The sequence below is a fragment of the Oreochromis aureus genome, linkage group 3 (assembly GCF_013358895.1).
Source record: "Oreochromis aureus strain Israel breed Guangdong linkage group 3, ZZ_aureus, whole genome shotgun sequence".
NCBI classification, from domain to species: Eukaryota; Metazoa; Chordata; class Actinopteri; order Cichliformes; family Cichlidae; genus Oreochromis; species Oreochromis aureus.
The window spans coordinates 102,021,481-102,049,263 of record NC_052944.1 but is presented as its reverse complement, the minus strand read 5'-3'; the positions used below and the strand labels follow the sequence as shown (position 1 = coordinate 102,049,263).

At 39.6% G+C, this 27,783-nt stretch overlaps 1 protein-coding gene across 1 annotated transcript in view; it reads left to right on the top strand.

The window, feature by feature from the left end:
* Nucleotides 1–17,040, top strand: part of LOC120434875 (NLR family CARD domain-containing protein 3-like) — a 156,104-nt gene extending 139,064 nt beyond the window's left edge. The window contains exons 9-11 of the mRNA XM_039603420.1: nt 10,324–10,497; nt 11,390–11,450; nt 15,984–17,040. Of these exons, the coding sequence (XP_039459354.1) occupies nt 10,324–10,497; nt 11,390–11,450; nt 15,984–16,505 (757 nt within the window). The 3' untranslated portion in view covers nt 16,506–17,040. The remainder of the gene's footprint in view (nt 1–10,323; nt 10,498–11,389; nt 11,451–15,983) is intronic.
* Nucleotides 17,041–27,783: the final 10,743 nt, after the last annotated feature.

Here is a 27,783-nt window from a genome sequence, read left to right as displayed (position 1 = left end):
CCAGTCTGACAAACCAATGCTACCATTTATGTGCAGTGATCTTACATATATGCCGACGAGTTTAATGGAGAAGTTCATCAAGCCCAGTGCGATGAAGAATGCCCTACAAAACCTCTTCAAGTTGACTATGCTGAAACAGTCATCTGCATCAACCGTCACTAAAGAGTAGGATTTGTCACAGAGCGAGCCCTAGACGAACGCATGAAAAAGAACTCAACAGCTGAGAAGCTGAGGCTTGGGTTCAGGCAGAATTGCAAGCTGTTTTTTCAAAGATGGTCACCAAGCTCTTTGAAAAGTCATCACTTAAATATCATCTTGTCTGAAGTGTGACAGTTTTGAATCCAAGGGTGTTCCTAAAGAGCAAAGTTTTAAGTGCCCCAAAACTCACCACTATTCTTCAACTCCTTATGGAAGCTGGCTACATTGAAGAAAAATGCTGTGATGAAATTCTGAGGGAGTTGATCACTTTAATTACCACAGAATAGGTTTGGGGTCAAATTCTTTCAGGAACTTCAACTGACAAAGTGGAAGATTGGAGGGATTTTACTAGGAACATTTGTCCACCAAACCAGACGTTCAGGACCTATGGAAGGTAATAAAACTTGTCTTGGTCCTCTCACATTGTTAAAGGATAAATTTCTCTCAATAGAGGCTTGACAAAGAGGTGATGGTTGAGAACCTTAAAGAGCATTCACTGAGCATTCAAATCGTTTGCTACAACATAGTTTTGAGCAAACATCCAACATGGTTTGGAGGTCTGCTCAATGTAGTCTACACAAAGGAGCTACTGCTCTCTGCAACTGCAGCCAGGCAGAAATATCAGATGTACAGTATATATATACCTATATAATGCGGTTTATTTAATGTAGTAGCATCTACCTTACACTATAAAGTGACTATTGTTGGGATTTAGCACTGTATAAATACAATTGAATTGTACCCCTACCAGGGTTGGCCCATCTATATTTGCACTATATTTGAGTTGTTAATGCATTAACTCTTTTTTGATTATACCTTTTTTGTGCAATTAAAAACAAAGTAAAATCATTCTGAGTATTTATGTATTTGTATAAATATGTAATTTATGACAGTGGTAATGTGATGGAAAAACTTGAAAATAGACCTTGAAAGTGCCTAAAAGGTATTTTAATTTGACCCTGAAAAGGTGTATGAACCCTGTTAAGGAACCTTGAAGACATAAATAATGATAAAACTATCATAATATTGCTTTCCAACTCGCTTTGTCCTAATCAAGCATTCGCTTCTACACTAAGCAGGTAATGAGTGTTTCCCAAAGAAGTTGGTCCTGCTATAATCTTTGCTGCTGTGAATGCGCCTGCTGTCCACTGTCGTAATCCAAAAACAGGTTATAAAATGTATAAATGGATATCAGAAGTTTTTATTAACAATTAGAAGCTCAAAATTATGATTCTATTAGATCTACAGTTTGTTTTCAGAACTTCTAAACCAAAAGGGGAGGAGGTGAAAATCACAAATGCTCTGCAGCATGCTTCCTGAAATTGGCAAATCACTAAAAAAGAATGCTTTGTGGGGAATTAAAAGGGAAAGGTGTTAAAAAGGCTTGTTTCAGACAAAGGGCGAATGGGATGATTGCACTAGGGTACATTATGTTAAATAAATGATAACTTTTAACTGTATCTACCAACGATGTCACTGATGTTAGAAGTAAGAGAATGACTACAAGTACTGTGTGCCTGTGACAACTGAGCTACTGTTGTGTTCAGTTTTTTTCAGAAGGACGTACTGGATAAATCTCTGTCGTTTAAAAAGATTTAATTTGCTTCGGCAGTTGAAATTACAAGTTACAGCGCTGGACCTTGAAGTGAACCCAACAGCCTGCATCACACCAAGGATGACCCTCATCAGGCCGTACAGTTTTTATACTGTGACAATAACAAATTATTATTATGTTTGTCTTCTTCTGGAACACACCCTGATGTCTCCATTCGATCTCCTCTGCGTACATGTTCGCTCCCCATCAACCTCCTATAGCACAGGTGTTGAACTCCAGACCTCGAGGGCCGCTGCTTCTTTTCCAACTAACTTTCCCTTTTAGCTTCTTATTGGAAAAGCACACGTGATCGAGGTAATCAGCAGCAAGTAGGGCAGGGAAATGTCAAAAAAAAGCAGAATGCTGGCCCTCGAGGACTGGAGTTTGACACCCCTGTCCTATCTGTTCAGTTTCCTGGAATCCCAAAGACAGACACAAAAACACCTCCCTGCCTAGCCTTTATCATGTTAATATTATCCTGCTGCTGATTCTAATATCTAGGTCAGGAAATTCTGTTCGGGCTCCCTTTGGCCATGAGAATATCCTTATAACCATCATCAGTGATGTGTAAGCATGCTGCAAGACCCTCTGCACTTTTACGTCAACTGTTCAATATTTCAGTTGAGACATACCACTGGACGAGGCTTTTGACCCTCAAAACACAGAGCACTAACTCGTTTATGAGCACATTGCATTGTATATATAAAAATAATAAAAACAGCTTTATTTAATCATTTTCAACCCTAACACTTGTATCACTGAATGTATCAGCTCCTTACTGGTTGGATCTTCTTATTATTTGTCATTATTCCAATAAGACAGTAAACTGCCACATTTCTGATATATTTAAAATAAGACACAAGCAATTTCAGCTAGTCCTGAAGCAGGATTCCGAAATGTAATTATTCATTACACAGTCAATACACTCTTTTCAGTGATTTTGTTTTTGTCTTTATGTTCTATATCTTTCAGATTGAGTGTCTGTAACCTCTCATGGAGAAGCTGCGAATCGCTGTCCTCAATTCTGAGCTCCCAGTCCTCTATCCTGAGAGAGCTGGACCTGAGTGACAATGACCTGAAGGATTCAGGGGTGAAGCTTCTGTCTGCTGGAGTAGAGAATCCATATTGTACACTAGAAACTCTCAGGTCAGGATTCTGTCTTTTGAGTCAGTATTATTTAGATTCTTCATTACAGAATAAATAGCTAATGTTTATGAAAGTGCCAGTTACATTTTTTTTTTTTTTGCCTTTGGGTGTATTATTTGACTCTGAAATACTATCTGTGAAGCAAAACCAGAAATACAGCATTTGGCAATAGATGTGACATAATTTTGGGCCGTGCCATAATTGTAACAGAACATGCGGTGACCATTAAAATGTTCTTACTTATTGTTCCTAGACTTTGTAAAAGTAGAATGAAAGGCAGAAACTCCTGGCTGTATCTCAGGAGCAGGTCACCTATTAATCAGAAAGTTGGTGGTACAATTTCTAGCTGCCCCAGTCTGCATTGCAATTATCCTTGGGCAAGATATTAACCCCAAGTTGCTTTCTCTATCGAAGTACAAATGTGTGTGAATGTTAGTTAGTAAGCACATAAAGCATAGAAGAAAGTTGTTGGGTAAATGTGGCATGTTGTATAAACCGCGTTGACTGCTGCAGGATAGTAGAAAAGCATTATATAAGAATAAATCCATTTACCATTTATCAGATCATTCTCCTGCGGATTCAGCTCCCAGTTTGCAGTTTGGATTCTGAATACAGACCCCCTATCTACTTTTAAGATTAGACTTCAAAGTTTATTTTTTAAGGAACGTAGTTTATAGTTGGGGTTGAACACTTCCTCAGCCTGGTTCTGTTCCTCTGTTCTCTTCCTGCTAAAAGAGAGTTCTTCGTTCCTACTGTAGGCAAGTGCTGCTTAAAGGAAGCAGATAGTTTGGGTATTCTCTTCAATGTTGTAAGGTTTACTGCTACACAAACTGAGACGACTACTGTCATCGGCGCTGTCACTTGGTGTTCGCTCTCTCTGCGGTAGAGTATCACTTCCTGTTCCTGCTCAAACACAGTGGTGTTTTTGAGTAGCTTATCTGCTTAGCAATTTAATTAAAAATTTTTAAATACATTCTTTTTTTATAGTATAATCTTCATGTGTTTCATCCAAAGCACACTTTCTGTGTAGTCACTACCTAATTTATAGCCAAAGTATTCACTCACTGTGTCTCTACTGTTTCGCTAGCTTAGCTTAGCTTAGCTCACAGCCGACTCGCTAGCACCATGGCTACTTCACCTGTCCCTCCTGCACTTTCCTGCTCATTGTGTCAGATGTTTAGTTACTCCTCGGTCTCCTTTAGCCGTAATGATACTTGTAACAAATGTAGCATATTTGCAGCTCTGGAGGCTAGAATGACTGAATTGGAGATTCGGCTTCACACCCTTCATTCACCCGTAGCTAGCCAGGCCCCTGTAGCTGGTGCAGCCGAAGATGGCGTAGGCCCTGCTAGCTGTTCCACGGCAGACCCCAAGCAGCTGGGGAAAGAGAGCGGCTGGGTGATGGTGAGGAGGAAGCATAGTCCTAAACAGAAGCCCCAGGTACACCACCAACCTGTTCATGTGTCTAACCGTTTTTCCCCACTCGGCGACACACCCACCGGGGGTCAAACTCTGGTAATTGGTGATTCTGTTCTCAGACATGTGAAGCTAGAGACACCGGCAACCATAGTCAATTGTCTTCCAGGGGTCAGAGCAGGCAACATTGAGGGAAATTTAAAACTGCTGGCTAAGGGTAAACGTAAATTCAGTAAAATCATAATTCACGTCGGCAGTAATGACCAGAGTTTTAATAGTTTTGCAATTTTCATTAGTTTTTATTTTTATTTAGTTTTGACTTCAGATTTTCAATTTTATATTAGCTTTAATTAGTTTTTACCAATTGTTTGCTAGTTTAGTTTTTATTTTTTTGAAAATCCTTAGTTTCAGTTTAGTTTTGATTAGTTTCAGTTATAGTCATAGTTTTAGTTGTGTTTGCAATAATTAAGTGTAACAAAATCCCAGTTTCATCATATCAGTCATTCTCTTCTGCTTATCCTTAGGTATGTTGCTATTCCAGCTACCATACCCTGCACAGGTCGCTTGTCTGTCGCAGGGTTAACACGCAGAGACAGACAACTCACATTCCCACCTATGGGTTCTTTAAATAAATAAATAAATAAATAAATAAATAACTCAGGGCAGATGAACAACCATTGATACCAGGCAACTATAAAATGTATATCTTGGCCGCAATGAGACTATTAACTCTTGCAGCACCGGGTGTTCATAATTTTGGTTCAAGTGAATTGATAAACCTTTTGAAGGCAATTGACTCACGCAGTTGTGTAGATATCCCAGTCCTGTTGTTTCGGGATGCATCACGCTGCCTTGCCTGGGGTTAGCTTCTGTTTCTGGGGATGAGGGTTGAGTGTGCTCCCTTACCTTCTCCAGGTAAGCTAGGTTAGCCTTCTTGTGTGAGCTTTTCAAGTGCACTTTAAGGTTTGTGGGATTTTTTTACGCTTTAGAAATGTCCCTCATAATTTGTCTCGTTCCACTACAAGACACTTGCTTTATCCAAAACACAGTCATATTCTATGGGCTCAAAATGTGGTCATAAATATTTTGTACTTGTAAATCAGTTTTGTACTTGTAAATCAGGATTTGTATGTGTAAAAAGAATTTGTGTGTGTGTAAAAAGATTTGTATGTGTAAAAAGATTTGTGCGCATGTAAAAAGATTTGTATGTGTAAAAAGAATTTGTGCGTGTGTAAAAAAGATTTGTATGTGTAAAAAGAATTTGTGCGTGCGTAAAAAAGATTTGTATGTGGACTTAGCCAAAAACCCCTCTGCAAGTCACAAGTACGAATTTTGACCCTATTTTTCTTCCTGTCATCTGATTGGTCAATGTCATGTCAATTCAGTCAGTTCAAAAAAAGCGCCCCTCCGACAGCCAAACCCATCTGTTCTCTGATTGGATTGTTACATTTGTGATTGACATGACATTGACCAATCGGATGACAGGAAGAAAAATAGGGTCAAAATTCGTACTTGTGACTTGCAGAGGGGTTTTTGGCTAAGTCCACACACAAATCTTTTTCACACATACAAATCTTTTTTACGCACACACGCGTGGACGGAGCAGCAACACAGACGACTCGGCTAATGTACTTGCCACCTGTTGGCATAATGAGACACAGCAAGAAAAAAACCTGGAAACTAAACTTCATTTTCACCCTTGACTATTGTATGGCACGCACACATCAACGAAAACTAAACACATTTTTGCTATAAATTCAGTTAATTTTAGTTGGTTTTGTGAACACTCATTACAGTTTTAGTTAGTTTTCCTTTTTTCGTTTTTATTTTTATTTCCGTTAACGAAAATGTTTTTTCACTTCTAGTTTTCGTTATTTCGTTAGTTTTAGTTAACGATAATAACCTTGGTAATGACACCCAGTTACGCCAATCGGAGGTCACTAAAACATCATTGTTTTGTGCAACTTTGCCAAAACAATGTCGGACTCTGTAGTTTTCTCTGGTCCCCTCCCCAATCAGACCAGGAGTGACATGTTTAGCCGCATGTTCTCCTTAAATTGCTGGCTGTCTGAGTGGTGTCCAAAAAACGATGTGGCTTCATAGATAATTGGCAAACCTTCTGGAAGAAACCTGGTCTTGTTAGGAGAGACGGCATCCATCCCCCTTTGGATGGAGCAGCTCTCATTTCTAGAAATATGGAACAAGTTTATTAAACTCCCCAAAATATGACTATCCAGAGTTGGGAGCAGGAAGCAGAGTTGCAGTCTTACACGCCTCTCTGCAGCTTCTCTCCTCCTGTTATCCCCCCAAAAACCCATCTCCATTGAGACTGTGTCAGCTCCCAAACAGACAAAAAAAACCCAAAAAACAGCAATAAACAGCTTAAACATGAAAAATCACAAAGAAAGAACAATACAGTATCCACATCTGAACCAAAGAGTAAAACAGTGAAATGTGGATTATTAAATATTAGGTCTCTCTCCTCCAAGTCTCTGTTAGTACATGACTTAATAATTGATCAACAAATCGATTTACTTTGCCTTACAGAAACCTGGTTGCAGCAGGATGATTATGTTAGTTTAAATGAATCAACACCCCCGAGTCATTCTAACTACCAGAAATCTCAAAGCACAGGCCGAGGGGGCGGTGTGGCAGCAATTTTTCACCCCAGCCTATTAATCAATGAAAGACCAAGACAGACTTTTAATTCATTTGAAAGCCTGATCCTTAGCCTCGTCCACCCCAGCTGTAAAACTCAGAAACCAGTCTTACTTATTATCATTTATCGTCCACCTGGGCCTTACACAGAGTTTCTGTCTGATTTCTCAGACTTTTTATCTAATTTAGTGCTCAGCTCAGATAAAATAATTATTGTGGATGATTTTAACATCCATGTAGATGCTAAAAATGACAGCCTCAACACAGCATTTAATGATAATAATAATAATAATAATAATAATAATAATAATAATAATAACAATGGATTGCATTTATATAGCGCTTTTTAAGGCACCCAAAGCGCTTTACAATTCCACTATTCATTCACTCTCACATCAATTATTGTAAATCAATTATTTAATCTGTTATTAGATTCAGTTGGCTTCTCTCAAACTGTAAAAGAACCCACCCACCACTTTAATCACACTCTAGATCTTGTTTTAACATATGGCATAGAAACTGAACATTTAACAGTGTTTCCTGAAAACCCTCTGCTGTCTGATCATTTCCTGATAACATTTACATTTACAATAATTGATTACACAGCAGTGGAGAGTAGACTTTATCACAGTAGATGTCTTTCTGAAAGTGCTGTAACTAAGTTTAAGAATATAATCCACCCACTGTTATCATCTTCAATGCCCTGTACCAACATAGAGCAGAGCAGCTATCTGAACGTTACTCCAACAGAGGTCGATCATCCTGTTAATAATTTTACCTCCTCACTACGTATGACTCTGGATACTGTAGCTCTTATGAAAACTAAGGCCTCAAATCCAAAGTCCCTGACTCCGTGGTATAATTCTCAAACACGTAGCCTAAAGCAGATAACTCGTAAGCTGGAGAGGAAATGGCATGTCACAAATTTAGAGGATCATCATTTAGCCTGGAGAAATAGTTTGTTCCTTTATAAGAAAGCCCTCCGCAAAGACAGAACGTCTTATTATTCGTCACTGATTGAAGAAAATAAGAACAACCCCAGGTTTCTCTTCAGCACTGTAGCCAGGCTGACAAAAAGTCAGAGCTTTATTGAGCCAACAATCCCTTTAATGTTAACTAGTAATGACTTCATGAACTTCTTCACAAATAAAATTTTTATCATTAGAGAAAAAATTACCAATAATCATCCCACAGATGTAATATTATCTACAGCTACTTTTAGTACCATTGATATTCAGTTAGACTCTTTTTCTCCAATTGATCTTTCTGAGTTAACTTCAATAATTACTTCCTCCAAACCATCAACGTGTCTTTTAGACCCCATTCTTACAAAACTGCTCAAAGAAGTCCTGCCATTAATTAATGCTTCGATCTTAAATATGATCAACCTATCTCTAATAATCGGCTATGTACCACAGGCCTTCAAGCTGGCTGTAGTTAAACCTTTACTTATAAAAAGCCATCTCTAGACCCAACTGTCTTAGCTAATTATAGAAGAGTTTCAGTCAGGTTTCAGAGCTCATCACAGCACAGAAACAGCTTTAGTGAACGTTACAAATGATCTTCTTATGGCCTCTGACAGTGGACTCATCTCTGTGCTTGTCCTGCTACATCTCAGTGCAGTGTTCGATACTGTCGACCATAATATCCTATTAGAGCGATTAGAACATGCTGTAGGTATTACAGGTACTGCGCTACAGTGGTTTGTATCATATCTATCTAATAGACTCCAATTTGTACATGTAAATGGAGAGTCCTCTTCACACACTAAGGTCAATTATGGTGTTTCACAGGGTTCAGTGCTAGGACCAATTCTGTTTACATTATACATTCTTCCCCTAGGCAGTATCATTAGAAGACATAGTATACATTTTCACTGCTATGCAGATGACACCCAGCTCTATCTATCCATGAAGCCAGGTAACACACACCATTTAGTTAAACTGCAGGAATGTCTTAAAGACATAAAGACCTGGATGGCCGCTAACTTCCTGCTTCTTAATTCAGATAAAACTGAGGTTATTTTACTCGGCCCTGAAAATCTTAGAAGTATGGTATCTAACCAGATTCTTACTCTGGATGGCATTACCTTGGCCTCCAGTAATGCTGTGAGGAACCTTGGAGTCATTTTTGACCAAGACATGTCCTTCAACGCACATATTAAACAAATATGTAAGACTGCTTTCTTCCATTTCTGCAACATCTCTAAAATTAGAAATATCCTGTCTCAGAGTGACGCTGAAAAACTAGTTCATGCATTTATTACTTCCAGGCTGGACTACTGTAATTCATTATTATCAGGATGTCCTAAAAACTTCCTGAAAACCCTTCAGTTAACCCAGAATGCTGCAGCAAGAGTCCTGACAGGGACTAGAAAGAGAGAGCATATTTCTCCTGTTTTGGCTTCCCTTCATTGGCTTCCTGTTAAATCCAGAATTGAATTCAAAATCCTGCTCCTCACATACAAGGTCTTAAATAATCAGGCCCCGTCATATCTTAATGAACTTGTAGTACCGTATCACCCTATTAGAGCACTTCGCTCTCGCACTGCAGGCTTACTTGTTGTTCTTAGAGTATTTAAAAGTAGAATGGGAGGGAGAGCCTTCAGTTTTCAGGCCCCTCTTCTGTGGAACCAGCTTCCAGTTTGGATTCAGGAGACAGACACTATCTTTACTTTCAAGATTAGGCTTAAAACCTTCCTTTTTGCTAAAGCATATAGTTAGGGCTGGACCGGGTGACCCTGAATCCTCCCTTAGTTATGCTGCAATAGGTGTAGGCTGCTGGGGGATTCCCATAATGCATTGAGTTTTTCCTTTCCAGTCACCTTTCTCACTCACTATGTGTTAATAGACCTCTCTGCATCGAATCATATCTGTTATTAATCTCTGTCTCTCTTCCACAGCATGTCTTTATCCTGTTTTCCTTCTTTCACCCCAACCGGTCGCAGCAGATGGCCCCGCCCCTCCCTGAGCCTGGTTCTGCCGGTGGTTTCTTCCTGTTAAAAGGGAGTTTTTCCTTCCCACTGTCGCCAAAGTGCTTGCTCATAGGGGGTCATATGATCGTTGGGTTTTTCTCTGTATCTGTTATTATAGGGTATACTGTACAATATAAGGTGCCTTGAGGCGACTTTTGTTGTGATTTGGTGCTATATAAATAAAATTGAATTGAATTGAATTGAATGAGTTGTCACCTTATAAAGCTAATTTGAATTAAATTGATGTAATGAAAGAGAGTCACTGTATCTCAAAATAGAAAAAAAACAAACAACGAACAGAAAGTGTTCACAGGTGAATTGTTTTCTGTGTCTGCAGTCTGTCAGGCTGTCTCATCACAGAGGAAGGCTGTACTTTTCTGGCCTCAGCTCTGAACTCCAACCCCTCTCATCTGAGAGAGCTGGACCTGAGCTACAATCATCCAGGAGACTCAGGAATGAAGCTGCTGTCGGCTGGACTGAAGGATCCACGCTGGAGATTGGACACTCTCAGGTATGGAGAGAATGTCTGATAGAGGAGGAAGAGCTGGAAACATTTCCTGTGTGATTCATTCAGTTCACTCCATGTAAGACATCTCACATGCAGGACCATTTTCAGGAACAAAAAAACGAAGCTAGCTGACAAATAAAGAGAAATTAATGTAGGAGATTCCAAGAAGAACTTTTACAGGAACAAGGATGAGCAACAACAGCCTGCTTTCTGTTGTCAATTTAAGAAAAATCCTCTTCCTCCCTTTCTGCTTGATTTAGGTTAGATTAATTCCTGTACAGAGAAACCTAGGACATTTTTAACCTAGCTTAGTACAAGGACTGGAAGCAGAAATTTTGAGCCTAGCATCATCAAAAGATTACTAATAGTTCATTTTTCAGCTTTTATTCCTGACTGATGACCTGTTCAGTGTGTACCCTGCCTCTCGCCCTGTGTTAGCTGGGATAGGCTCCTTTAAAATAAGTCCTGACAACAGGCCTTCAGTTAGCCATTCTGGCTGTCTCTCGTCGACTAGCAGCTTGTTTGTTTGTACTGTCAGACGCTCATGAAGTGCCATCAGCTTCTTCAACTAGTAAGCATGAATCATGTGAGGGCTTAGTACTGTCCCACTCTTCATACTGGAGACCCTTTCTTGGATTTCTGCCACTGTGATGGTAACTGGACCCTTTTCACGGAGGTTCCTGTGGTCTACTCTTAGATCCACTAGCCACTGAGCATTGCCATTATGTGTTGCTTCCTTCTCTGATATGCTCTTCCAATATTGCTCCATCTCCAGCCTTGGTGGTGTTGTTCTCATATTGTTCCCCTGCCACTGAGTGTAGCTCTCTTAACGACAACACAGACACAGGTCGGTTCTTTGAAACGGGCGTTTATTACTTGGGCTTTCTCTCCTCAGCTTCACCATCACCAGTACGCCGATACGGCAATATGCCGTGAGAACTGGTCACGAGCGAACAGTACAAACCAATTAGCAACTTTACAGTACATATATTAAGTCACGAGACACTAGCTCTTACACTTTACACATGTACATTTCAAATAAAGACATTTTAACACTAAATATATATATTCATGAAATTATGTAACTAATTATAAATGAATCATCCACATCATTCAATCTACACAGAACATTTTTTAACAGCATTTACACTGAGGGTACACCTTGGATAGTTCTATGGAAAACAGTTTCTAAGGCCTCAGGTATGGACAGCTTGCTGTACTTCTTAGGCACCTTTTTCATTTCACCTAACCTCCCTCCATGCTATCTTATTCTTGGCCTCTAGTCTCCTTTTCCCTGGAGGGTACTGCTCCTTGTGACTGTTTAGCTTGTAGCCAAGCATCTCACTGATCACTGCTGCCATAGTGTAAATCAACTGGTGATGGTCACAGTAGGTATTGTCTGCAGTGCTGCATTCACATCATCTATTCACACCACAGAGGGTACTTCACTTAGTCTTGGTAACTAGCTACAGAGTGTCCAGGTTTCAAGCTCTGTTAAGTGCGAGAAGAACTGACCTGAAAGATGGGATCATGTCAGTCCTTCTTTCCTCGCACTTGGGGTTTGGTAGCCAATCTCGGGTGGGGGTAATGACATCTTCTCCCGAACCTGTCGTCCTGGCTCACTCGTGCCGAAGCATTAGTGTGGTACGTTGTTTATCTCTAGCAGTGAGAGCAGTTCCTTCTTCCGAATGTTGGAACACTGAGCTACTACTGTTTCACTGCTAGATTCCATATATCGATCAGCCTATTCATGTTACCCCTTGCAAAAACTCAAAATCTTAGCAAGTATATTTGTCTTATTTCTAGTCAAAATAATCTCATCACACTTAAAATGCGACAAAATCAGCTAAAGAGTAACATCTCAGTAAGATATATTAACTTGTTTTTAGACTGTGGATCTTGAAACTAGAAAATTTTCACTTGTTCCATTGGCAGATTTTTCCTCTTATTTCAAGCAAAAATATTCTGTATTAAATGAAAAAATCTGAGTCTAGAGCTGGTGGAATTATGCTGCAAGCGACATACGGATCGCCAATCATCCTCTGACAACTCAAGATGTGATTCAGATTCCCACTTTTGTTTAATATATAATGTTTCATTCCTACTCAAGTTTCGCAGACCATTATATATTTTTGATAAAATTTTTGATGGAGGATTTTTATGCCACCTGATATTATTTCTATTATCTGGCTTCTTTCTCTCAAGGCCTTCTTCCTAATTTGTGTATTATAAAAGTGTCTTAATTGGAAGTACCTAAATAAATCTGATTTATGCAGTCCAAACTGTCTCTGTAGAACCTCGAAAGATTTGAATATTTTCCCGTCTATTAATGTGCACATTGCCATAATTCCTTTATTAACCCATCTTAAAAATGTAGTATCCCATTGGCCTCTTCAGAATTTTTGAGAATATGCAGGGCAAATCAACAGTTTGCAGTCTTCTATGATTCTATATTTTGTTGCTATAATCCAATGAAGCAATGAAGTGAATAGGTAAAATGGTCGGGGAAGCACATTCATTTTTATTACCTCTATTCTTGAGCTGAGATCCATGACAAGTGATGCCCATTTAGTCAAATCTTTTTGAATTGCGTCACTAATCTTTACATAATTTGCCTCGTATAATGTGCTTAATTCCCTGGTTAGATAGACACCTAAATATTTGATCTTATTTGAGTCCCATTTTAGTTTATATTTGTTTTGGATTGAGTCTCTGGGGAAACAGTTCGAACAAAGTACTTGAGTCTTTAAGATGTTTAGTTTATACCCTGATATTTTGCCAAAATGTTTTAATGCTTTAATCAATTGAGGAAAGGTCGTGTCAGGATCCTCTAAGTATATAATTATATCATCAGCAAAGAGACCCATTCGTTGTTCAACTTTAGAAACTGTAACCCCTTTTAAATGTGTATTTTGCCGTATGTACTGAGCCAAAGGCTCAATATACAGAGCAAAAAGGGCTGGACTAAGGCAACAACCCTGCCTAGTTCCTCTGAAGAGCTCAAAACTGTCTGTCAGGTCCCCATTTATTTTAACTCTAGCCAATGGCCTGTGGTACAAGGATTGTATGCACTCGATGAAGATACTGTTAAAGCCCATTCTTTTCAAGACCGCAAAGAGAAATATTCAATAGACTCTGTCAAAAGCCTTTTCAGTATCTAGGCTCACTAAGGCTGTTGGGGTTTTCTCTTTATTAACTTCATTAATCATATGCAGTGGGCGTTGCATATTATTTTGTGTCTGTCGCCCCTTAATGAATCCTGTCTGGTCTTCATCCACCAGATCTGGGAGAAACAGCTCTAAGCGTCTTGTGATTATGGAGGTAAATAATTTCTAATCCACATTTAAGATAGAGATTGGGGGGTAAAAGTCACAGTTTTCCTTGTTTTTACCTTGTTTTGGTAAGACTGATATGATGGCCTCTTTCCAAGAGGGTGGAGTTTTAGCACATTTTAATGCTCCGTTGAAAGAATCTATCAAGAGAGGAGCCAACTCCTCTTTAAAAATCTTTTACCACTCATTGGGATACCCATCTCTCCCTGGACTTTTATTAGATTTAAGTTTCCTTATTGCCTTATACAGTTCTTTAGTGATTGGTTTACATAAAGATTCCTTTTGAGTTGTCCCAATAGAAGGAAGGTCTAACTGAGCCAAGTACTCTTCAATTTCTTGTCCATCTATCTGATCGGGTTGATTATATAATGTTTAGTAGTAATTTTTGAAAAACATTTTTTATCTGTGTTGGTTCATGTATTAGTTCCTTAGTTTTTGGATCTCTAATTGTATTAACTGCATTACATATTTGTACTGATTTTAACCGTTTGGCCAGTATTTTAGTTGCTTTGGAACCAGACTCATAAAATGTTTGTTTTGTGAATCTCAATTTCTTTTCCATTTCCTCCATAGACAAATCTCTTAGTTGTTTTCTTACATCTTTAATACTTTCAGCCAAGTCGGCACTCAAATCTATATGCTGTTTTTTTCTAAATCCCTTAATCGTTGTTGTAATTTGAATTGTCTGAGCTTTTTTGTCTGAGCGTTTTTTTGGGGGGGTTTTTTGATATGGGTAGTCCTTGATATCAGATATCTTAGAATTACTGCTTTAATAGTATCCCAAATGATTGTTGGATTCATCTGTTCATCCCTGTTGTCAGCGATACAAACTTGTAATTCTTTTTTAATCTCTTGTACCACAGATTCATTGTTAAGAATACCAGTATTTAATTTCCACAGTGATTTCTTATTCTGATTGTATAAATGGATAGTCAAGTGTATGGCATTGTGATCTGACAGATCAGCTATACCGATGTTACAATCTCTGACTCTGTGTCTATCGCATCTGTTTATCAAAAAGAAATCAATCCTACAATAGTGTTTATACCACAGTGATGTCTGTGTAGTTAAATCTTTGTATATATATATAAATCAAATATTCAAGGATCAGTGTTTCCTGTCTTCTTCACATGTTTAAGTTTTTATTACTACAGTCAGAGATGCTGCTGTTGTTCATTTGATTATTTTTAACATTGTATGCTAACCAATAGCAGTCAAAATTTAATATATATGCTTCTATTTTGATGGAATAGAATAAATATTGTAAAATGAATGATTTTCTACTTCCCAGTTTGTCTTCATTGAGTTGTCAGTAATGTGACAATAACTCACGCTGGAAGTAATCTTAATGACAAATGAATTTTCAGACTTTGAGAGGACACGGAACTAACAGGTGATTCTCAGTGGTATCAGCTGACAGTAGAACGATTCAGTGCACTAACATGCGGATCAGAGTGTTTCCTGAGGAAAAACACTGGTCCCTTAATAGTTTCAACATGAAATATTCGAAAACAAATATACGCTCCATTGTTTGTGTGACACACAGAGATTTCTCTGTGTGTATGTGGACAAATCTGCTGTTAAATCAGAACATGAACTGGTTTCCGATGGCATTAAAACGCATGATAACAACGCTGCACTCACTTAGAGGTCAGAGGTCATGTACAATAACCACGCTGACACCAAGAGGAGATAAAGAGCTGGCAGCGAGGTGTCCTTTCTAGCTAAAGAAAAGAGGAATATAAAGATAATGAAGGTCACAGTTTGAATCAGTCATATATCATTCAATACAGTGGTGTACTGACAGATCCACGATCAGTCCAAGTTCCTTTATCAGTGTCTAACAGTATTTGTATGAGAGCCATGTAATGTCCATGTGTGCATGCTGAAAGAGACTGTGCTGCTCTGACCCCCCTCCTCCTTTCAGGGTGGAGCCTGCAGGAGTCCAATGGTTGACACCAGGTCTGAGGAAGTGTAAGTGTGTTTTTAATGTGATTCATGAAAACAAAGCAGCACACATTCAACCATCTTCAAACTGTCACATCACTCATTCACATCTCTGACGTCAGGAGTCATCATAAAACTATCAATCGATGAAGAAATGATGGATCAATAACTGCAGCTGGATTGTGTTTGTTCTCTCCATCAGATTCCTGTCAACTCACAATCGACACAAACACAGTTCACACAAACCTCCAACTGTCTGACAACAACAGGAAGGTGACACATGTGGAGGAGGTTCAGTCATATCCTGATCATCCACACAGATTTGATGTTCTTCAGTTGCTGTGTAGAAATGGTCTGACTGGTCGATGTTACTGGGAGGTCAAGTGGAGAGGAACCATTGAGATATCAGTGAGTTACAGAAGAATCAGAAGGAAAGGAGGCAGTGATGAGTGTGTGTTTGGACAGAATGATCAGTCCTGGAGTCTGTACTGCTCTGGTGATGGTCCTGGTTCTGTCTGGCACAGTAACAGAGAAACATCCATCTCCTCCTCCTCCTCCTCCTCTGTCTCTAACAGAGCAGCAGTGTATGTGGATCATCCTGCTGGCACTCTGTCCTTCTACAGAGTCTCCTCTGACACTCTGATCCACCTCCACACCTTCAACACCACATTCACTGAACCTCTTCATCCTGGATTTACAGTCTTTCCTGGTTCCTCAGTGTGTCTGTGTTGAGTTGAGTGTAAAGAGTGTCCTCCTGTTAGAGAAACACAGAGATGTACAGACTGAACTCTGTTCAACAGTCTCTCTTTCACTCAGAAACACGTTTTCAAATTCATGAATTCAATCAGTTGATGTTTTAAACTGTTCTAAACGATTCCTTGTAAACGTCTTCCTCTTCAGTCCTTTAAAGATGGAAGCTACGATTATTCCAGGATCCACGTTTTTTTTCTGTCTTTTATGCTCAAAGCTTCACAGTGAACATCAGTATGTTGTGTTTCTCTGAAACTCAGTTCACAACCAGCTCCTCTGAATTTTCAACAAGTCTGAGCTCATTAAAATGAATCCACACGTCTGATTTCTCTTTCTTAATGGGATTTTTCCAAACTCTCCACATCTCTTACTGTTTCACTCATTTTTAGAAGCTAATCATTTAAAAATGTTTCAGTCATATAAGATAAGAATAATGTCTCATTAGTTTTTAATGCATATAAAACCATAATATAATTGTATTGCAATATCATAATGAATGTGACCTACCTAATAAACAGCAAAGGCTGCATTAACCATTTTAAACTAGTCTTGTCTTTTTCACAGATACATTTTGAACAAGAATATGGTGCATTATGTTGGTAACAGCTTGGTTATAATATTCTTAGAATTATGTAAATGTGTCTGTATAGCACTGCATTTATTTCTGTGAAGGTCCTCAGTCATCCAGGTCATTGTAGCCTAAAGAGCTTGGAAAGAAAAGCGTCTGGACTTCTTTAAGTTGCTTGAAGACCTTTCATCCAAGAAGCTTTTTCAGTTCTAGGGTCATTTGGTGGAGAGTCACAGATATACAGTGGCTTGCAAAAGTATTCGGCCCCCGTAAACTTTTCCACATTTTGTCACATTACAGCCACAAACATGAATCAATTTTATTGGAATTCCACGTGAAAGACCAATACAAAGTGATGTACACGTGAGAAGTGGAACGAAAATCATACATGATTCCAAACATTTTTTACAAATAAATAACTGAAAAGTGGGGTGTGCGTAATTATTCAGCCCCCTGAGTCAATACTTTGTAGAACCACCTTTTGCTGCAATTACAGCTGCCAGTCTTTTAGGGTATGTCTCTACCAGCTTTGTACATTTACAGACTGAAATCTTTGCCCATTCTTCTTTGCAAAACAGCTGGTTTGAACGCTGGTTTGAGTGCGGAGTCAAGGAGGCCATTTACGTGAAAAGGGAAAGACCATCTCTGAATGGAGGAGGGGGCCTAAGGGTACATCTGTCACCATCGTACAATGCTGTGATTGCAGCCATTCCCCAACTCTCTGTGAATGGTACACATGGCCATTGATCAGTGTTCTTTGATCAGTGGGTTTTGGTCAGTGATTGTTGATCAATGGTCATGGGAATTTGCATAATTATGATTAAGGAACTGACCTCCCAGCCCATTGTTCCTTCAGTGGGCTGGTTTCAGTCATTATGCAAATGTACTGTTTATAAGATTGGGGAAACCTGCAGTCAGCTGAGACTGAAGAAGTCACTTGGATGAGTGACGAAACATTTCTCCCACAAAACGCTACGTCCAGATGAACAGATTCAACTTTTGGAGATTTACTTTCCTGGATGATTGAGAATGCATCAAGACCTAATTTGAAAGACCATTTTCGAATTCCAATCTAAAAAACTGATGTTTTTGAAAATGCAATTTAAAATGGCGATTCCACTCCTCATTTCAAAACCCATTTCCCTTTCCTGTTCGCTCACGCATTAGCTCAGGGATTAACACTTGGATTAGCAACTGGATTAGCAACTTCATTTTAAAAGTCCTGTTGCAATGCGAATTAGCCACACCGTGGGATGCAAGGAGCTCTCTGACTGGTTGGACAGACACAGGCTGGCTGCCTGGATTTTTCTAGCTCATAGATTTGCCCTGCTAAGAAGCATGTTTGCTTGTACAAAGGCCGTTCAGCCCCGGGAGAGCTAAACCTCTGAGTGTGCGTGTGTTTAGTCAGTCTGACCACCTGTTGAAGGTAACGTGCTAATATGGCTAACACTAGCATCACCGCACATAGCCCCGTTATTTTTAAGGTCATCTTAGCTTATGAAAATTTTACGTCGCAGCTGTACAAGCTAGTTACGTGTTTTGTAAGCTGCTGTGCTCTTCACAAATAAAGCTTGAAGCAGCTCAGACTATTAGAACCAGCACTGAGCCCTGTTACATTTATACAGTGTTAGAGGAAATTAAAAACAAAACAGTTAAAAAAATGTTTTTGTGATCTGTGATAGAACCTTAGTTACATGCGGCTGTCTTCTTGTTTGATGGCAGATACTCCCTTCACCCTGGCCAAAAAGGCTAAAATGACCAAAGAAAAAGTGGGAAACAGCTAAACATGAGAGGTTTTTGGACAAAGTTTGTGGTTTTTCCATTGTTTAAGCACTGCTTCCAGCCAAGAGTGATACCATATATGCCCTATAGCTGCAGAAAAGGCTAACATTGTTATCTTTTTACAAAAAACAGCTAAACATGAGAGGGTTTTGAACAAAGTTTGTGTTCTCCATTCTTTAAGCACCGATTCGAGCACCATTTAAGCATCTGGCACCCTTTCAAAAGTACCGGTTTGGCACCGGTATCGGATAAAACCTAAATGATACCCATCCCTACTCTTTACAGAGAGGCCGAGGACAAATTGATCCTAGATTAAAATAAACTGTAGAACCAGGGGAAACTGTTAGCCTAGCTTTATCAAAAGAAAACAAATCATTGTGTAATAATCAGAGCTGTGGTAGAAGCTGACAACTACAGAGAGATGTTTTCTGTACATTTAAACGCAAGTAGCTCTGCACAAATGCATTCATGTATTTCAGTGCTTTTCATAGACAAAGGTGACAATGTGCTGTGAAAAGCCAACAAAAACAATAAATAAATCCATTTAGAGACAACCCAGGTGGAAGATACAGACGCAAGGAAGGAAGTGACGAAAAGGATGTTTGAGCATGTACCAAGACAGTGGAAAGACTGATGTCAGACACATCTGTGTAGACTTGACAGGTAAATGCATTAGGGGATGAGGAGAATCAAAAGCCTCCATAGATGAACACATCTATGGATGAACACATGAAAACATTTGATGATTATTTGGGAGAGTTTATGAACTTACAGACTTCAGTTCAAAAATTGCTGAACGATGATGAAAAGGAAACAGATCACAGCGATTGGTATGAACCTAAGCTGATCAGTTTTAAAGACTTTCTGCATGAAATCGACACTTGGATAAATGCAGACCCTGATCCACAAAGGGATGAAGTTGCAGCCTCTAATGTTGAATCAAAGGTAGCATCTCATGACAGTGACATTGTGCCGCATGATAGTGTCTCACAAGTAGCGCAAGAAACAAGTGACATGATTTCTGAACGAGTTGCTAAACCTGTCAGCAAGGGCTCTAGTAACGCGCCCAGTAATGTTACTGCAGCCTTAAGTTTAAGGAGTAAAAGCTCGCGTGCGGCTTCAATGGCGCTGATGGAAGCTGAAGTGGAAAGAGCCGCTTTAAAAGCGGAGGTGGACGCACTGCAAGAAAAACATGCGCTCGAACTGGAAGAAGTTCAGTTAAAAGCAAGAAAAGAAGCACTGGCTCTAAGAACTAAGTTGGTTAAGGCTGATGCAAAAATGCAGATTTTCACCTCTGCTCAGGATCGGCAGAGCTTTGGTTCCAGGGCTGAGGTTGAATCAGAAGGCGGGATTACAGCTCCTTCTGGAACATCTACTGAGTTCATACCTGCTGCTACAGCACAAAAGGCTCCAAGAACAAAGAAAGCCCCTTTAGTTCATTCTCCTTTGCCAATGCCCCTAGAGACACATGCACTGCTAAGGTCAAACCAGAAGGGGAAACCAATCTCTTCTCAGGTTGAGGTTCACAGCAGTGCCCTAACAGAGATTATGAGAAAGCAAAATGAGATTACTCAGATGCTTGTAAAACAACAGAGATTGTCACTGCTTCCAGCTATAGAAATTCCTGTTTTTGCTGGTGATCCTTTGCATTTTAGATCCTTTCTTAAGGCGTTTGAGCAAGGAATAGAAACTAAAACTGATAACATGCAGGATAGGCTTTATTATTTGGAACAGTTTACTACAGGACAGCCCAGAATTTTAGTGAGAAGTTGCATGCACATGAGTCCACAGACAGCTTATGTTGTATGGAGTTCTTTTCACATGCCTAACCTGTCATGCAGTCCACCTTGAGGTGGTGCATTCTCTTGATACAGGTTCCTGCATTAATGCCATCAGGAGATTCATCTGCCGCAGAGGACAAGCCAAAGAAATCCGGTCAGACAATGGAACCAACCTTGTCAGCTCAAATCGTGAGTTAAAACAAGCTATGTTAGAGCTAAACCAAAGTAAAATCCAAAAAGGTTTAGCACAGGATGGCATAAAGTGGACCTTTAACCCGCCTTATGGGGCCCATCATGGTGGAGTATGGGAGCGCTTGGTGCAAGAAATAAAGAGAATATTATGCTCTATCACAAACCAGCAAGTACTAGATGATGAAACCTTGCATACAGTTTTGTGTGAAGTGGAGGCAATACTGAATGACCGCCCAATCACACCTTCTTCTGACGATCCCAATGATGTAGAAGCTCTTACTCCAAATCACTTGCTCCAGTTAAAAGGCAAACCTGTGCTGCCACCAGGTTTATTCAAAAAAGAGGATCTGTATCTGCGAAGACGATGGAAACAAGCCCAGTATATTGTGGATCTATTCTGGAAAAGATGGGTGAAAGAATACCTTCCTATGTTGCAGGAACGACAGAAATGGAACAAGATTCATAGGAACTTTTGCATTGGTGATGTTGTGCTTATTCTTGATGGAGCTGCACCAAGAAATTCTTGGCCCATTGGCCGCATCACTGAAACCATGGCCGATGCATACGGAGTAGTTCGCCATGTTAGAGTTAAGACACGAACAAATGAGCTGGAGAGGCCAATCAAGCTGGTGGAGGCCATCTAGAGGAAACAATGAATGTTTGCCTCCAGCTGAGCCAAGTTCTGGAACCTCTGGCTCTACATTTACACTGACACTCACTTTGCTCTACACTCCATCATGCAACATACACCTTTTTTCAATACAAACAAAGCAAACACATGAACAACAGACTTGAAATCTTAGAACATCGACCTTTCTTTTTGTTTGTTTTTTAAGAAGACATATGGACTACTGAAGAAAATTATTGGTATTGCATTTTGTGATAGCCACTTAGAGAGAGATAATTCATGTTACACAGGAATTAGGGGCCGGAATGTTGTGGCCATTTATGTTGAACGTTTATAAAATTACTTGTAACGCGTTACTGTAATCTGATTACTTTTTTCAAGTAACGAGTAATGTAAGGGATTACTATTGCAAAAACGGTAATTAGATTACCGTTACTTTCCCGTAGGAACGCTGCGTTACTGCGTTACTAAAACTGTGATTTTTTGCGAGAACGTCTCATGACAGTGACGTAAGCGAGTGCGACGTTCATGACAACAGCTGTCTGCAGATCATAATATATCGAGTGCGGGACAGAGTGTAGCATGCAGCGTTTAAAGCGTGGAAGTACTGACCTTATTTTGAGTTTGATTCCATAAAAAGTGACAAAACATTAGTGTCCGTTGTGCGTGGAAGAAAACTTCTTTTACAGCGAAAAAACCCCTAAACTTCCAAGCAAGCACCGAGTGCACTACGACGTAATGTGAAATTCACAGAGAAACTCGCGGATTCTTCCACTGACCACTGCGGCACACCTGCACCAGGGTAAACCTCCGCCTACCCCAGTCCTGCTTTACAGGTGAAAATAGAGCAACAGGACCGCTAGTCTTTGATTTTATTTATTTTCTGCTGTGTTTTACTTGCATCTATTTGAAAGAGTGAGTGTAAACACAAAAAAATATTTTATTTTATGTGCTGGAATGTGCAGAAAATAGGTTTAAATGTTAAACAAATTTCTTCCAGTCAGAGAATGTTGCATATAATTTAATTTTTGCTTGATGCATAAAGTTAAAAGATTAAAACTAATAAAACAAGTTTTAAAAAGATACTTTTCCATTTGATTACATTTTGTATGATGGATTATGCAGAAAAAGTAGAATTGGGCTGAAAGATCTATCGCTTTATCACCTATTCAGGTTGTAAATCGTGTTTTTAAAAAGTGTTTTTAAAAAGTAACTAAGTAATTGATTACTTTTGAAAATAAGTAATCAGTAAAGTAACGGGATTACTTTTGGGGGGAAGTAATCAGTAATTAGTAACTGATTACTTTTTTCAAGTAACTTGACCAACACTGGTTATGACAGTGTGAGTAATGTGGATGTCTAAGTTGTGGAATAAAGTAAAGGCCCAAGGGGACAGAGGGGTAATACCTCCTCTGCACCCTGGTGACACACCTGTACCCCAAGGCCCTGCATGTGTGGGTGGGTGTGGTGGAGGGGGAAGAGGGAGGCCCGTCGGGAATGGGGAGGGAAGGAAGGGAGGGGCAAGCAGCCCCTCCCTGCGGCCAGCTCCCCCACTGACCCCAGTAGGCAACCCCACCCACAGGAACCCACCAAGGCCAGCGTGCCCAAGCCCATCTGGACAGGGGCCCGGCAGAAGCACCGCCAAGACCCCCAGAAGCAGGGGCAGCCCACCCAACCCCACCACAGAGGAAACTGTACCCACTCCATCATCCAATCATCTCCCAGACTACACAAGACAACAGACACCCAGGTTAAGTTCATTCTGCACCTCTTCTATGTCTCTCCCCCACCTGCAGAGTGAACTCCTGGAGAGCAGAGAACTCCCTGCCAGTTGAAGAGCCCCCCAGTTTGCTGAGGAAATACACTGGCCCCTTAATAGTTTCAACATGACATATTCAAAAACAAATATATGGTCTGCTGTTTGTGTGACAGAAGCAGAAATTTCTCTGTGTGCATGTGGAGAAATGTGCTGTTAAATTAGAATATGAACAGGTTTCAGGTGGCATTGAAACACAAGAAAACATGGCTGCACTCACTCAGAGGTGAGAGGTCATGTACAGTAACCACACTTACACCAAGAGGAGAAAAAGAGCTGACAGCAAAGGCAGGGAGGTGTCCTTTCCACCTAAACAGAAGACGAATATAAAGATAATGAAGGTCACAGTTTGAATCGGTCATATTTCATTCAGTACAGTGGTGTACTGACAGATCCAGGATCAGTCCAAATCATCAGAAGTTTGATCCACGTATGGATTGAAGTGTATTTGTGAAAATGTTGGACTGTTCCTTTAACAGTGTGTAACAGTGTGTGTATGAGAGCCATGTAATGTCCATGTGTGCATGCTGACTGTGCTGCTCTGATCCCCCTCCTCCTTTCAGGGTGGAGCCTGCTGGAGTCCAATGGCTGACACCAGGTCTGAGGAAGTGTAAGTGTGTTTTTAATGTGATTCATGAAAACAAAGCAGCACACATTCAACCATCTTCAAACTGTCACATCACTCATTCACATCTCTGATGTCAGGAGTCATCATGAAAGTGTCAATCAATGAACAGATGATGGATCAATAACTGCAGCTGGATTGTGTTTGTTCTCTCCATCAGATTCCTGTCAACTCACAATTGACACAAACACAGTGAACAAATACCTCCAACTGTCTGACAACAACAGGAAGGTGTCACATGCGGAGGAGGTTCAGTCATATCCTGATCATCCAGACAGATTTGATGGTTGTCCTCAGCTGCTGTGTAGAAATGGTCTGACTGGTCGCTGTTACTGGGAGGTCGAGTGGAGAGGAGACGTTGATATAGCAGTGAGTTACAGAAGAATCAGAAGGAAAGGATGCAGGGAAGACTGTTCATTTGGCTGGAATGATCACTCCTGGAGTCTGAACTGCACTGATGATGATGGTCCTGAGTCTGTCTGGCACAACAACAGACAAACATCCATCTCCTCCTCCTCCTCCTCCTCCTCCTCTGTCTCTAACAGAGCAGCAGTGTATGTGGACTGTCCTGCTGGCACTCTGTCCTTCTACAGAGTCTCCTCTGACACTCTGATCCACCTCCACACCTTCAACACCACATTCACTCAAACTCTTTATCCTGGATTTAGAGTATCTCCTGGTTCCTCAGTGTCCCTGTGCTGACTGGGGTGTAAAGAGTGTCCTCCTGTTAGAGAAACACTCTGACTGTTGAACAGATAGTTCAGTCTGTACATGTCTGTCTCTTTCACTCACAAACACGTTTTCAGATTCATGGATTCAATCGGTTGATGTTTTAAACTCTTCTAAATGATTCCTTGTAAACTTCTTCCTCTTCAGTCCTTTAAAGATGGAAGCTCCCATTATTCCAGGGTCCACATGTTGTTTTTCTGTTTTTGCCATGCAAAGCTTCACAGTGAATATCAGTATGTTGTGTTTCTCTGACGCTCAGTTAAATAATAAATAAATAAATAAATAAAATTTTATTTATATAGCACCTTTCTATACAGAATCACAAAGTGCTGCACATAAGATAAAAATAATAAAAGGGTAAAACAGACAATATAAAACAGGCAGAAATTTAACCAAAAACAGTTTTAAAAAGGTGAGTTTTGAGTTGTTTTTTAAAAACAACTACCGAGTCCACAGTTCTTAATGTATGAGGGAGAGAGTTCCACAGTCTCGGGGCCACAGTGGCAAAAGCTCTGTCACCCTTAGTTCTCATCTTAGTCTGTTTTATAGCAAGTAAGCCCTGATCCGGTGACCTCAGGGACCTGCTAGGGACATAGGGCTGTAGCAGATCGGAGATGTAGGGTGGTGCCAGTCCATGCACGGCTTTAAATGTCAAGACCAGGATCTTAAAATGTACCCTAAATTCAACAGAAAGCCAGTGTAGCTTAAATAGCAATGGTGTCAAATGTGAATACTTGGAGGATTTTGTCAGCGTTTTGCACAACCTGCAGACGATCCAGAGAACCTTTGCAGACACATAAACAAAGAGTTAAAATAGTCCAAGGGTGAGGAAATAAATGCATGTATAGCTATCTCCAGTTCAGGGCGAGATAAAATAGGGCTTAACTTAGCCACATTTCTTAAATGATAAAAACAAGACCGAACCAGACATGTCACATACCCATCCAATGTGAGAGTCGAGTCAAAAGTGACACCTAAATTCCTGATAGAGGATTTAACATATACAGAAAGAGGACCAAGGGCTTTCACTATCTGGGATACAAATTTGTCCGTAGCACATACAAGGACTTCAGTTTTCCACTCGTTGAGTTGGAGGAAATTTCCAGCCATCCAACGTTTGATGGAATCTAAACAGTCATTTAAAAGCTGAAGCTTAGATAAATCCTGGGGCTTAAAAGAAACGTACAACTGAATATCATCAGCATAACAGTGACAAGAAATGTCCTCAAACAAGCCCATTATATGCTGGAGGGGGAGAAGATATATTAACAATAAAGGCCTCAAAACCGAACCCTGAGGGACACCACAAGTAAGGGAGCTAGAGGATGACCTAAAATCAGATACCACCACAGAAAAAGATCGGTTATGTAAATATGAGGAGAACCACTCCAAGGCAGTACCCGATACACCAACCCAATGTTTAAGCCTTTCGAGGAGGATGTGGTGGTCAACAGTGTCAAAAGCCAATGTTAGGTCCAACATAAGTAGGACCGAGCATTTTCCTGCATCATTATTCATCAAAATGACATTTGAGACTCTAAGAAGGGCTGTTTCTGTGGAGTGAGCTCTGCGAAAGCCAAACCTTAAGGTTTTGAAGGTGGGGATACATACTCCTGGTAAGCATAAGATGTCTGATATCAGCTTGACATCTCAGTTATAAATGGAATTCAAAATGTTTTTGGAAGTATGACTAATGTATAATCTCACTTCTAAGGTACGCACGCCAAGGCCTGGAAGACAAGGGGATAGTTTACTTTGTGCTATAAAAAACACAAACCTTAATCTTTGATCTTCCAACTTTATCTTTCTGTTCTGGTTTTAGAGTCTCTGTTTATTGAGTCATACTTTGGGAATCACCCTGTTGTGAGACAAGGGTACGCTGGGAGAGAATATGGCATTATACAAACAGAGTGTTTTGACTGTATCAGTAGATCTAAGAAATACACCTGTTATTGGTTATTAAAAAGAGTTAGCTGTGGTGCAGGTTTAATTTATAATTGTTGGATGAACTGGTCAAGAATTACAGACAGCTTTATACCGATAGTGCAGGCATTTTTTAATTAAGTAGAAGTATAGCTGCTAGTGTCAGAAATAGTCGAGTAAAAGTTTGAGCACATTTCCGAGCCCATACATTATCAAAGTAAGAAAGTCAAAGTAGTAACCTAAACTGTAAAATATAACTTGTTGTTTCAACTTAAAAATGTGAGGTACAGGGCTGCCTTAAAATTTTAAGTTAAGTCAAGAAATAGAGTTTGTTCTTGTAACACAACCAAATGTTATGTTGATGAAAAATCACATGTTGTCTAAACTTTCGTCTTAGTTTAGTTGACTGAGATTTGTTAGTCAGTTCAACTCCTTTAATTGTCATTTTTACTTGGGAAAACCCTTTCAGCTAAATTAAAATAATCTATTGTTTAAACTCTTGTCCTAGTTCAGTTGACTTGGGTTTTTTAGTTAATTCAAATACTTTAGTAGTTCTTTTAACTTAGGAATCTATTTTAGCTTAACTAACATAATCTATTAGCAAAGTTGATTTAAGTTTATTAAATAACTGAGCTCCTTAAGGTAGCTGAGTGAACTCGTGAATCAGTTTCATTTTAATTATCAGAGTTGATTGACTGGATGTAAAGAAAAATGTGTATTAAACACCTTAAGTTTTTTTTGTTTGTTTTTTTAGCTTTCTAACATCCATTTCAGCAAAACTACCTGTTAGGTTTATCTTAGATCTCAGGTTTAAATATCTACATTCCTTTAAATTAATTTTCTGTTGTTTACAGAAAAAAAATAAAACCCCACAGATTCCATTAAAGTCTATCTGATCATTTCAGGCAGAAAGTTTGTTTTAAGAACATGACAAGACAATTACTAATGAGCACCCAACATTCACCATTTATTGTGCCATCTTTTTCATCTGAGAAACAGAAAAATCAGTGACGTAGCTCATCAGGCTCACAATCCATCAAAACTCAAAGGTTGCTCCCTGTGAAACAATAAATTTGAACTTGGTCTTGAGCCCAGTTTGGGTGAAGATTAAATTCTGACCAATACTCTAGGAGCAGTAGTGACTCTTGTGAAGTAACAACATAAAGTCTGCATTAATGTAATGTATCAACGGGACACTTGCTATTTTAGAAAAGTT